The sequence below is a fragment of the Molothrus ater genome, chromosome 8 (genome assembly GCF_012460135.2).
Source record: "Molothrus ater isolate BHLD 08-10-18 breed brown headed cowbird chromosome 8, BPBGC_Mater_1.1, whole genome shotgun sequence".
Lineage (NCBI taxonomy): Eukaryota > Metazoa > Chordata > Aves > Passeriformes > Icteridae > Molothrus > Molothrus ater.
In genome coordinates this window covers 8,593,407-8,606,609 of record NC_050485.2, presented here as the reverse complement: position 1 = coordinate 8,606,609, position 13,203 = coordinate 8,593,407, and the positions used below count along the sequence as shown (strand labels likewise).

Below are 13,203 nucleotides of genomic sequence, written 5' to 3'. Positions count from 1 at the left end.
AGATGACATGTTTCACACTGGGCAAACTTATGACAAATAATTTGATTTCTGCTTGAATCATAACCAGAAGTCTACTGAGAGCTGTGTTAATACTGTACTGTTTACCATCCAGATATATTTTAGTAGCATTTTTTTAGACTTAACCTGCATGTTTAAAACAGAGTGAGGTGGTCAACTCAGACAAACCAACTGGAAACTGCACTTGTCCTTGCATGGAGTTACTGTTGCTGTGTGTGCTTCAAATTTACTGGATAGTAGATGCTCTTATCACTAGCAGTGGTTGTGATAAGAGAGTATGTGCCAAGCTGACCAATTTTTCTTTTCTTCGAAAGACTGCAGACTCAAAAGTATTCTCTTCATCTGCTCCTCTCTCTTCCTCTACCCTCTCTTCCTCTACTGTCACAACACAGCCACCTCCCAGACTTACACGCAGAGTCAATAAGCCACAGGTAATCATCTTTGCTGATTACTCTTCCATTACTTACAGTCGTTTCCATGCCATGCCATTGTTTTGTCATATGCTTATTTAGCAACTCATTGATTACACAGGTGAGATAATTTTCCCTTAAGTTAGAATTTTTATTAAAAAAAAGAAAAATTACTTCCAGGCTGTGCAGATGGGCAAGTATGGGCAAAATCTTCAGTTGCTGCAAATCTACATAGATCAAACCTAGGTTTCTGCTTGTTTGTACCAGCTGAGAATCTGTTTATTGGTTCCTCCAAAAGATTAACTCAGGGCTTACTTAGTTCTAACTTTGAGTTCCTACAGCTTGATTGCATTATAAGGCAATGTTGGTGGCCTTCTTAGTAGGAATGGTGTAGCACAAGAAAATTTGGTTCAGGTATTGTTTAACCATCTGAGATCAGGATTCAAGGTTTGAGCATCTCAGAGCTGGGGATAAGGCATACACATCTTGGTATCCACAATGCCAGGGGCCTGCTCTGGTCTTCTCAGGTAGGATTCAGAGGTTCTCAGCTCTGTTGCTGAGAGCTACAAATGTTTTTGAAGAGGGATGCAGTAGGGTCGGTGCAGCATGGCTCAGCCCCAGCACTGTGTCTGAGGTGCCCAGAGTGTGGGAATGAGCAATGCTTACATCTGCTGGTGCCTCATCAGTCCTTCAAGGCAGCTTCCACAAGATGGCAATATTTGAAACAGAAAGTTCACCATTAACAAAAACTGGAACACTGGACTGAGTTTGTACCGATGGGTATTGGGGAAGCAGTCTTTAGCTTGATCAGTGAACCAGGCAAGTTGGTCATACAGGATGAATGTGGGAAATAGTTGCCAATGTTACTTATTTCCTTGATTAGAGAGAGAAACAGCTTAAACCCTGAAATTTTCCTATTACCTTTACTCATTTTCTTCCACTTGAAGCTTGCACAACTTTTTACTGAACAACCACCTCCTGCTTCCCATTCACTTTCAACATCTGAGTCGAATAGAATACATATTCTGCTTCACATTAAAAATCCATAGAAGTTTCCTGTGTTGGCCTTTTTCCTGAGCTCTGATATGCTGGGTCATGCTGGTACTTGCACTGGATATATGTGATCCAAAAGAACAGGAGCAAAGAGCCACATTTAGACAAAGATGTTTCTCTCCAGTGATGATTAGCACACAGTTCTATTTTGGGTGTTCCACCTGGTTGCAATAAAACCCCATGGCCTTTCTTTGTAGTCAAAGTCAAGTCAATATTTATATTTTATATGCCTTGACAATCAGAGCATTGTCAGTGTCAAGTTAAAACTATGTGTGACATTAGCAGTAGTCTTGACCTCATTTTCAGCTCCAGGTCCACAGTTCTTTAGGGAGCAGGAGTGATATTTATATGTGCAAATGGCTTCTCATTATCTGTGTGATCCATACAGAGGCTGATGGTTTCAGCAGAACTTCAGGTAATACCCTGGAGGCTTTTCAAAAATCTGTACCTCTCAACTGATTTTTATCAAATGAGAAAATCACTTAGCAGACATGGAAATAAGACATTACATTTGGGTTTTCCTTCCATTAGTGTCTGTCCCTGGTGTTTGACATACTTTATGATTTTGAATTTTAGTTTTCTTTCTCATTATGGATAACCTCTCCAGTTATGAAATTCTGACCCAGGGTTTTTTGCAGGTTTAAGACCTTTGGTATAGGTCTGGTGTAAGGACTCTGTTCTTACCCGTTACATCAAATAAAAATATAAATTGCATTGGCTCTTTACACTGTTCTGAAGTTCCCTTTTGTTTGTTTTCCCAGTCCAAACTAAAAAGAAAAAAGAATTACCTCACAGCATGTGAAGATATTTCAAGTATAATTTACAGATAACTTGTCTCAATATTCTAGCAAAATATGTTATTAAGGAGTAACGTAATCTATCAAATTAATTTATTTCAGGGAACCTGCAGGAATTTTCCATTCTAATTCCTGTTCTACTCAGAGATCCTATTAGCACAGTGTCACAGTCAACAGTGGTGGCAGCAAGTGTGTGAGCAGTGTGGTGGCTTTGGCCCTGGGGCTGGACTGTGGCTGTGGGGTGGGGAAGGCAGGACTGGCTGGACTAGGGTCTCTGTATCAGCAACGTGAGGGATGTTGGTGGGACCCATCTGCTCCTTGGCACTTGTACAGAGCCACTCCAGCAGGGTGGTAATTCACCTGCTTTTGGCTGCTAGAGAGGGGAGCATGTGAGATGGAAGTTCAGCCCCCATGTTCTCCAGCACAGACCAGCTACCCCCAGCATGTTCCTTGCTTTGCACCGTGTTCAAGGTAAACTTATACCTCCTGCAGTGGCTTTCTGTTACTCCACAGATTCAGCACAGCAATGTTTCTGCTGAGTGCTTGCTGTCCAAGGCAGAGCTGCCCAGCCTGCAGCAGGCATTTTGCACCTGTTTTCCAATAGAAATGCCTTTTTCTGCTGTAGACACAGCCTTCAACTTCTGATCCAGGGTCCAGGGGGGGTCTTTCCACTGATTATGGCAGCCTTCAGGTCAGGCTGCTCCACTCTGCAGCCTTTTCAGTGTCCTTTGTGAGAGCTCTTCAGCCAGCTTTCCATTCGCTTTCACCAGAGCTGGACTTGGTGTGTGCAGGGCTTTTCCTTTTGTTTCACCTGCGCTGGGGAGGCCTCCCTGTTCTTGGTTCTTCATTCACGTGGGAGCATCGGTGCTGATGTGTTCCCTCCTCTGAGGGAACACCAGTTTGTCTGTCTGTCTTGTATGTCTATTAGTCTGTTCTGTTTAGTTTTGTCTTTCTTTATGTAGTTCTTTAACTCCCACCTGAAATGGATGGAAGACACAGAAACAAGAGCTGCAATGGGTAGTTGCACTGATGACACTGAATTTCACTAGGAGCAGGGAGAGCACTGCTGAGCAGTCCCAGCATCTTTGTGCCTAACATTTAAAAGCTGCCTTAGGGCTTTTCTAGGCTCTTAATGTAGAACCTTTTTCTGGTGATTTTACAAACTTGTGGCACTCTTTACATCCATCTCCAAACTCCATATGAGGTGGAAACACTGGCCAGCTGTGCTTTATGACTAACTGTACAGCATATTTGTGTGCACAGTCTGTAGAAATGGAGACATAGAGACTTCAGCACGTGCTTAAGTTTATTCACTTAGTCTTAACAAAGCAGATAGTGTGGCTGAGCAGGTAGAAGTTGAGATGTCCTCACAGGTTGTGAATACTTGGTCACTTTTAGGGCCTTCAGCTTGTCCTCAGCAGTTACAGGGCTGGCTCAGTGTTCTGGGGGGAAGTCTTTTATACTTTGGAGCTGTGCCAAACACTTCCTGGTTCCTCAGCCACCTCTGGCACAAGGGAGCCACCACTGTAGGTAGTATATGGTCTGTCTAAACCTCTGTTTGAAGAGCATTTGGACCTATAGTTGCTGACTGTGGGGTGTTTCACCACCTCACTGCAGGACTCTGCTGCAGCCCTGGGAGTTAGTGCTTTGGTAGGAGCTGCATGGATCTCAGAGCAGAGGCCAGAGGAGATCACTTAGTCATGTGTCTTGTCAGGAACTGGAAGTTCCTGCTTGGCCTTTGCCCCAGCCCAGCTGCCTCATGGAAGTCCCCATGAAGATCCTGCCAGGAAAGGAAATAGGAAATGTGACCTGGGTTCTGATGCTGCGCCTCCTGGTAATACAAACCTGCACTATGGAACATTCAGAGGCAGTATCAATTTTTTAGCTTTCAAAAACTAATTTAATTCATAGATACTAATGCTTTTAGGAGGAAAAGCTGTGCACGAAGGTCACAAGTAATGAGTGGGAAATGGACCATGTGGTCTTAGCTCATGGAGCAATTTCAGCAGTCAATTTATCGGTATGGAACAGAGAAGCACTATCTTGAATTAAAAAAAAAAAAACAAAAAAACAGCTAAAAACATTCTTACAGCTGCCTCAGCCTGAAAATTGTTTTTTCCAGGTACTTAACCACCTGAGTTAGCTCTGGCCTCATCAAATTTGATGCACTATATCCAGTTAGTCTGCACAATATTAACTTTAAATTTGTTCTTTTTTCATTTGTCTTTCAGGGCTGATGATAGGCAGGAGGGACTTCCAGAAATCCTGTGAGGATTTCAGGCTCCACAGTAAATGCTTTGAATGCAAATTCCACTGCAATTAGTAGATTGAACTTACATTTAAATTTCTTTCTCTAGAAATATACATAGTAACAGAGCATTGTTTCATAGGGCAGCGATCCCAGATTCCAGCACCAGAGAGTAGAGCTGACTACAAAGGAGTTGCTGTGGGGCTGGGTTCGCCTACAATGGGTCACAGTCATTGAGAAAGGAGATGGTTTGCTTTAATACAGTGATGGGCACAGCTCCAGAGGTCTAAGATGTGGTTCAGTGGAGCTTTGAGAGGAATGAGCTCATCACCCTGCACTTCTCCAAAGTTTTTGAGCACGCTTGGGCTGAAGGTGTAACAGACCTCTCTGCTGTCTGCTTCTGCTCTTTCTCAGAATGCCATGAAAAAGCAAGCTTTTTACTGGAGGGCACTGCTGAGGTGAATAAAGAGGAGGACAGAAAGCTTAAAATTGAGGCCAGTGAAATTAAGTTTGAAAATTGTGATGAATGATCACAGAGCATGACCATGCTCTGTATCTCAGCCCACTTTGCCAAGCAGCCCTGCAGGCAGTACACCAGCTCAGACATTACATTTGCTCACAGCATGCACCTTGCTTTCTGTGGGTGTTTGAATATGCAAAAATGTGCAAAACCAGGCTGTGGATATCTGTATGGCTTTTTCAGTGATCTTCCCCATAAAACCTGCAGCCTCAAACACTGATTTCCCTTTATGTGTCCTTGGACACACAGTCCCTGTGTAGAGTTGTGAGTGTGGGGTGAGGCAGGGCAGAGTCCAGAGCTTCACTGGTGCTGGTGTTTGGAGCTGGGTTTTTCAATCAAGGCCTGACCTGACACTCTGCCTTGTTGTGGGAATTAATAAAACATTTCAGAGCCTTGCTTGGAATAGGATAGAGTGATTTTGTTGGGGCTACATGGCATTGTGCCTTCTGAGGACCTGAGCTGTTGGCTTTCTAAAAAAAGAAAGCAAGTTGCTGTTCTCTTCTGTGTCATTGAGGACTTTTCTGAAAACAGCAACATATGCCTTCCAGCATGCTTTTGGCCTTTCAGTTTTGATGCTCCCAAGTATGTGTTCCTTTTGGCCTTTAAATTTTGATGCTCCCAAGTATGTGTTCCTGTCTGTGTTCTTTTTGCCCTACAGGAATGCAGTATGATTGTACCATTTCTGGCTATAGCAGTGTCCATCACCTTCCACTCTGATTCCCTGCCCTACCTTCTGTTTTGCTTTCCCTTGCAGCATTGTGTGCTGCTGTTGTGTTACTGTAGCCTCAATGTCTCTTGTGTAAATTAAGGATCTTGCTGTCCAAAAAGTATGGTATTGGGCTGGGGAGGGGAGGAGTTGTTCATTTCCTTTTGTTGTCTGCACTCCATTTACATTTTTTTAATTCTGACCAATGTAACATCTGCTAAAATGTCTTCCTTATCATTTGCTTGGTGATCACACAGCCTTCCCACCATTCATTGAGAGCTGGACCAGATCTCACAGAGTCTGAAAAGAGCTATGTGGTAAGGCCCCTGTTTAACTCAGATGTGTAGTCCTAGACATTCTTCACCCAGACAGTAACACCTCAGTAAGAGATAAAATGCCAGCACTATTTTTAGTTGCAAAGTAGATACATATTTATCTCTTTGCATATATTGCTTGTTTGCAACAGAAGGAAGGGAATTTAACACTTAGAAAAAATTGTCACAGCCAATGAGTGAGCCAATTGTGAGCCAATTGTGCTGCCACACCCTGGGTATAAGTTAAATGAAGCCAAATGCATGAATGGAGCAGCCCAACCTCACCTTGCATTCTTGAACTGACTTCATAGCATTTGGAATGGTGCCACTGCATAACTAATTGCAACCTCTTATGCTGCTTCTTTTAAAAATATGTGTAAATGTATTTGTTACAAATCTTCAAACTAAATGCCAAATTCTTCTGTGTCTTGCCTGTTTTTCCATGCTTACATCTGGATCCCTTCTGCACTCCACTACCTGGATATTTACCTGGATCTACAACTCTTCTTTTGTTTTTGGTTTTTTTACTGGACTTATATACTGCAACTGGAATGTCCCATCTCTTCTTATCTATATTTTCCCCTCCCTTCCCCCTGTTGACTGTCCTTTGGGTGTTCTTGGATGTCAATGCTGCCTACCACACAGGAAGCTGTTTGCAATGAAATCATAAACATTGCAGAAAAGTCTGTTCATTACTGCAGTACTATTTCTCAGCCTCTTGACTCTCGCCACAAGGTGACCTCTAATGACCATAAATCATCTCTCATCATTTCTCAGCAACCTCAAGCACAGCAGCAAGGAGCCAGCCCTGAGCGAAGTCAAACACCACGAGACATGTAAGTTCTTTTGGTTCCCATCTTTCCACAGCCCATATTTCTGACTGGTGGTGAAGATAGGGAGGTATGAGAGCTCTCAGTGGTAAATTAGAATCATGTGAAAATGTCAGCTTTGCTTTAAAGAACAGAAGTAGCCACATGTCATCATAATGAGTTTCAGACTGTGCCCTTTCTGTCTGTATAGCACCTGAAACAATGACCTGTATAGCACCTCAACAATGATCCTGGATGGGGTCTCCATTACAGAGGCTGTCTCAGTGTCTTTGTATCTTGAAGCTGGCAACAAGTTCATATCCCCTGGCTATACCTGATCAATGTGTTCCACTCTGTTCTTGGCTTCTCACAGTAGAGTGAGACTCCCAGCACCGGTGCCACTCGGTGCATTGCTGACCAGTTCCACAGGTGCATTTGTAGCTGAGAGACCAGGGGTGAGATTTTCAAAGCTGTTCAGTGGAGCTGCCACTAAGCTTGGTGGGGCCTTAACTGATGGTTTTGAGAATAGCAACATGCACTGTGTGCTGGGGACTGATGGTCACAGCAATTGGCTTGTGAAAGGAGCCTTTGCTTTTTGCAGAGCGGGAGCATCTCACAGCTCTATTTTCATGCTCTATAGGCAGGGGACCCTAGCCTCCCCAAATTTGCACAAAGATTGTTTCCACTCCATAAGGATCCTTTCTAGTGAATACAGAGTGCCTGTGGTACAAATGACATCTCAGGGCAGGATTCAGCCTGGGTTCTTTATTCCACCATACTTCCTTAGCCATGATTTATCCATGTAGATAGAGTGCAGTGGAGTAGGCAATATCTTTTTCTAAAGTCCTTTGTTCTGCCCTTTGGTCAATTATGGCTCTCTCAGCCTATGTGCCTGGGCAAGGAAACACCTATCTCCTTTAGTCCAGGAATGAGAGTATCCAGGTTTTGGCTTGGACTCAGTTGGGTGTCTGCAACTGAACACTGTTAGGTGCTACGTGTTAGGAAGAATCTGGTTGTTTGTCTGTGCAGACAACTACATGGCAGAAAGGGATCAGAAGCTCTCCACATATCCCACACAGTGTGGGTATGACACTTTTTACTACCATGACCTTTTGACAACAGCAAGTTCAATGCAGGTGGCTTCCACCTCTCAAAAGGCAAACACAGGTCCAGACTGCATTCAGCAATATGTAATAGGAATTAGGGGAAGAGGAACATCTCTTCCTGAAGAGATGTCAAAGAAATCCAATGACTAACATCTACTGTCTCTGGTTTTCAGAGTTAGCTACCAAGCCCTCTACAGCTACACTCCTCAGAATGATGATGAGCTGGAACTGAGGGACGGTGACATTGTTGATGTCATGGAGAAATGTGATGATGGCTGGTTTGTGGGTGAGTGTGACGCTTGCCTGTGAGCAGAGCTTTTTGGGGTGAGCAGTTTTGCAGAGTGTCTGGAAGTTGCTTTCATTTTTGGGGTCAAAATGGTGAAAAAAATTGACTTCAGTTTTCCCACAATTTCCCATCTTTTCCCACCAAGAATATTAAAATTAAGCTGCAAGGTGGTGGAGCTTTGTTTTCCATGCTAGGTCTCTAGTACTTCCTTTTTTATCTTCTTAGTATCTCCATTCCTCTCTTCATCCTGATCCTTCTTGTTTAGACAGATGACAGAGCAACAGAGGGAACCAAGAAAAACTGGGTTTCTGTAGCATTTCGAAAGCTGAGGGGGAGGCATGACTAGTTACAGAAAGTGGCAAGTAGAGGGTGAAGACAACACATGGATAGGAGTTGCAGTCCCTGAAAATCCAGCCTCAAGTGCATGTTTTGCAAAATCCTTTACCTTCAAGGAGTGCAAGTCTGGACAGTGTTCTCTATCTCAACGTTTCAAATCTAGGCTCGCCATCTCTTCTTAAGGGGATTAGCTCATTTACACTGAGAGGAGTTTGACTTCTAACCTATAGGCCCAGGAGCTTTCATCAGCACCTTATTAATTGTTAAAGGGGATGACCAAAGACGATTAGTAGCAGAACTAGTTGTGATCTGGTTTGTACCAAAAGACTCTTTGACTAGGGCTCCCATTTAGTATTAGGAATCAATGCCTGCAAGCAGAAGAGGTTGCCAGCTGTACCTTTTTAAACCCTGGAGCCTTCCTTGCATGTCTCCATCTTACTATGTCTTCCTTGTGTTTTATTTTGCAACAGGTACATCCAGGAGAACAAGGCAATTTGGCACCTTCCCAGGCAACTACGTGAAGCTTCTCTACCTGTAAAGTAACAGTGATCCCACCATGACAAGGATGGTGGGATTCCTTTCCAGATGGTGATTTTAAACAGTGAAGAAACAGACAATTTATGAATGTACTAGACAAGACATGAGAAGTGTTAGGAGGATGTGGTTATGTGGTACACTATTGAGTTGAATGTGTAGCCCTGCTTCCATGGAGTCAGGGTATGATTTGTTTGCTGAAGAGACAGTTTCTAGTTTACAGTGCTGCCTTTGTGTATTCCTCTCCCTTCCCCAGCAAGAGTTTTGATGATAATCTTAATTTGTACGGAGTACTTACCTCTGAGAAGGCTTCAGGGAAGCACATGGTATAGGTTTTGTTTGTGTGTTGAGATAGGGTAGTACTTTGGGGCAGTACTCAGCCCTGCAGCTGCTCACATTGGTTGGCACAGGAGTTCCAGAAATAGGCTTGCTGCCCAGTTTCTGCCTTGCTGAAGACTCACTTTTCTCTGCCTTCCATTTCCATAGAAAACCTTTCCTTCATGTCATGCATCTTAAGACCCAGCAGAGGCAGAGGACAGCTGATACAATTGAATTGCAGAGCTCTGTGTGGAAAAGGAGCTGGGGATTGGTGATTTAATCCAGAGAGGTCAGCCAAAGCATAATGCAAATGTGCAAAAATCCCAAACCCTTCAATAACATATTACTGATCTCTGCAGGGTTTTTTCTTTTGTGCAGGGGGTGTGTGTGTGAATGTATTGTGTGCAAAATTAACTGAGACCTGTTTTTTAAAAAGAAATCAGCCTAGATTTGACATTTATCTGCACAAAGAATAGAACCAATAAACAGAACATCCGCAAGGGCAAATCCTGTTTATGAGTCCTACGGCTGTTCACTTTCTCTGCTCCTCTTGCCCTGTCGCTGGCCCTAAAGGATCCCACACCTTTTCCAGTGTATGCTTTGGGATGAAATGCTGGGACTTCTTTCCCAGCATTAAATCTTAGAGGCTCTGATAAATCTGAACAATGTATCACTGAGGGTGCCTTTTTTTTTCATTTTGGTTACAGTGTTGATGGTAGGTCAAATAAATACATGCATTTTGGCTGCCTCTTAGTCATACAAAAAAGTCTAATCAATTTGGAAAGCTGTTCCCAACAGTTATTACCAGTTACATAGATTTGTATTTCCTTGAGGGAAAAAAAAAACCAAAACCATGGCTTGGCTGTATGTTTGCCTGTAAATCCACTATGAATACTCTTTTGATAGACTTTTTGTTATTAAGAAAAAGCATAAACAAAACCAGTTCTATCAGACTCTGCTTCCTACAATTGCCGTACAAATAGCAAAGGGTAGATTGCTATTTTGTCATAAGCCGTATTTAATAATATAAAATGCCTATTTTTATGCTGATGCTTTTATACAGATTTATTAAGAGTAAACTACAACTAACTGTTAGCACGACTTGCAATGTTTTGATAAACTAGCCATGCTCCTGGGTTTGAAATCAAGAAGGCTTGTCTTCCGTCTCAGTCAGCGGAAGAGAAGACTCTGTGTCTCAGAAGTTTGACTGTAAATATGTATATTTAACTTTGTACAGACAATGTACTTACCTTGTATAGAAAAATAATTTAAACACATTGAGTGAAGGGAGGGGAAAAAAGGCAGTTGTGAAAGGTTGGGATTTTTCCACTTTAATTTAAGTGATGGAATTCCGTGTATGTTCACATAAAGAGTTTTAGCACAAAATATTCATTATGAAAGGTTTCAGATATGATACAAAGCACCACTGTTTATTTTCTGCAGGAGGTATCTTGAATCCTGCATCTTATTTATGGGTTAGTTGTTCTGCTTTGGGTTTGCCCTCTAGTTATTTGCAACAATGTTTAGGCCTGTTGGTAAGATTGGATAACACCAAATAAATCTATCCAGCAAAGTAACATGTTGATATTGATTGTATATAACATACTCATTTAAAAGTTAATTTTCTGTTCCTGCTCTTGCCAGTTTAAGTTAAACACAAACACACACACACACACCACACATATCCACACAAACTGCAACTTCTTTTTGTGTTGATTTTTTGTTTCTTATTGCAGTGGATTACTATTTGGCAATTAATAAATGGAATTATTGAATTACTATTGTGTTCCTTGTACAAATTATTAAATAAAATCTACTCTGGTTGTTCCTGTAGCAATGGACTTTTGTATTAGTGCCCCGCTGTAGCTTTGTATCCATACTGATGTGTGGGTGTCTGCCATGGGCTTCACCACTGTCCTGTACCTGAGGATCCTGCTTGTGATTTGGCTTGAGCTCATCAGTCCTTCCTGAGCTGTAGGCTGGCTGTGACTTTTTCTTAAAGAATCCAAGGTGTAAAGGCAGAGGAGAAGCTGGTTTACACACAGATCTCACCATAACACGGTGTCAGGGTACAGTTGCTGTGGCATGCACGCAGACCCAGCAGGTTAGGAGTACACCTCTGTCCACTGCTTTACAAAGGGTCTTTGTGACCTCAGATGAAAAGACCACCCAAGTTAAGTCAGGCAAGAAACTCAAAATGCCAGCCTGTGGGGAAGGTATGTCAGTTGGTGTTGGGCTTACATGTGCATTTTTAACCCTGACTTGTGTTAAAAGCTTTAAGACTCTGCTGTCTGGTAGCTACACCCTGACAGGGCAGGTATGGCTACAGCATTAACTCATGGGGTTTGTAGGTCTGTGGTGATTGTGTCCTGTCTCCCTGCAGCAATACACCTAGCTGGGACTTTCTGGGCGTGCCTTGTGTAAGGGAACAGTCCCTGAAGTAGAGTGAGGGAAGGCATGTGCAGGACTGTGCTCACCTTAAAGACTGGTATTTCACAAGGAGTTTTAACTTTTTGGAGACCTCCATCTCAGACTAAGCCAAAATTGTGCAACAGATTCAAATTCTGTGATGATGCGACTGGATGGCCAGGCAGACAGATAAACATCATGGCTGCACTCACAATGCTTTTAGGAAGTCAAACTGTAAACAGATGATCCTAAAACCAAACTACCATGACAGAAAAAGTCTGGCTACTGTACATGTGTTTAGAAAGCACACAGACACAAGCCCTTTTTTGTTTCACAGGTCTCTATATAAAAGCCAAAGGGCAGTCTGACCATGGCTTTGGTGACAAGCACTGCTCACCTTTGCTTTACAGCCTGGACAGGGAGGGGAGAAACCCATCTGTGACTGCTGAACGTTGGTATTTACTCACTCTAACCTAATCTAAGGTAAGGAAGCTAGAGGTGCTAGTGACTTCAGAAGCTGGGCAAGCAGAGAGGGGAAGGTGACCCAGCAGCGTGCAACAGCCCTCTGGAGATCCTGCACACTGCTGTGGCAAAGCAGTCACTTTCTTCACTGTCACGAGTGCCACACCGATGATGTGGAAGAACTACTACTCTCTGCCAGGGATGAAATTAATAGTCTGGACACATGGACCCTGGAAGGAAAGAAGGAAATAGTCTGGACACATGGACCCTGGAAGGAAAGAACCTGTGAAAAGACAAGCTAATGCAGGAAAAAGGGCACAACCACAAAAGGGGATTGTAGAAGTGAGGGTGTGCCTTGTGATGGGATCATTTGTGGCCATGTCTTGTAGGACCAGTACCTGGATGACCTGCATCATTCCTACTTGCTGCCTGCTCCATGCTCCCCAGCTGTGGCTGAATCCCGGCTTCAGCTACAGCTCGCTGATGTTGTGCTTATGGGTGAGCTGCGTTCATTAACTAAATGAGCAGCAGTGCTTGCACTCCAGTTGTAAATGCCAGTGCTGTTGCTGTGACCAACCTTTCCCACTTGTCCACCATCAGATTACTGAGGGCTTAATAGGCAACTGAAACAACTATTTTTCCTAAATCACAGATAAGAAGGTTGGCTGAAAAACCTGTATAGAAGAATTCCTTTCATTGGTGGCACCGTGCTTAAGGGGCTAGAGATAAAGAAAACGCTGTTTAAATCAGTGAACCTGGGATAAATTAGCAGAGATGTAACACCCTTCCCAGGCTCCACCTCACTCAACCCATCCTGGCGGGGAAACTGCAGGCAGGGCAGCTTAATTCCATCGCCCCCATTAGGTTTCAGAGTTAA

At 43.2% G+C, this 13,203-nt stretch overlaps 1 protein-coding gene across 13 annotated transcripts in view; it reads left to right on the top strand.

Annotated features, from left to right (window-relative positions):
• The window catches only part of SORBS1 (sorbin and SH3 domain containing 1), a 72,062-nt gene extending 60,774 nt beyond the window's left edge, over positions 1–11,288 (top strand). For 10 of the 13 annotated variants that reach the window (XM_036385384.2, XM_054515570.1, XM_036385385.2 and 7 more), the window contains 3 exons: positions 6,844–6,902; positions 8,155–8,267; positions 9,074–11,288. In XM_036385384.2, coding sequence (XP_036241277.1) covers positions 6,844–6,902; positions 8,155–8,267; positions 9,074–9,141 — 240 coding nt within the window. In that variant the 3' untranslated portion in view covers positions 9,142–11,288. Of the gene's footprint in view, positions 1–332; positions 450–6,009; positions 6,070–6,711; positions 6,903–8,154; positions 8,268–9,073 lie in introns of all 13 variants that reach the window. The other 3 variants (XM_054515562.1, XM_054515564.1, XM_054515565.1) reach the window with 1 other exon arrangement.
• Positions 11,289–13,203: the final 1,915 nt, after the last annotated feature.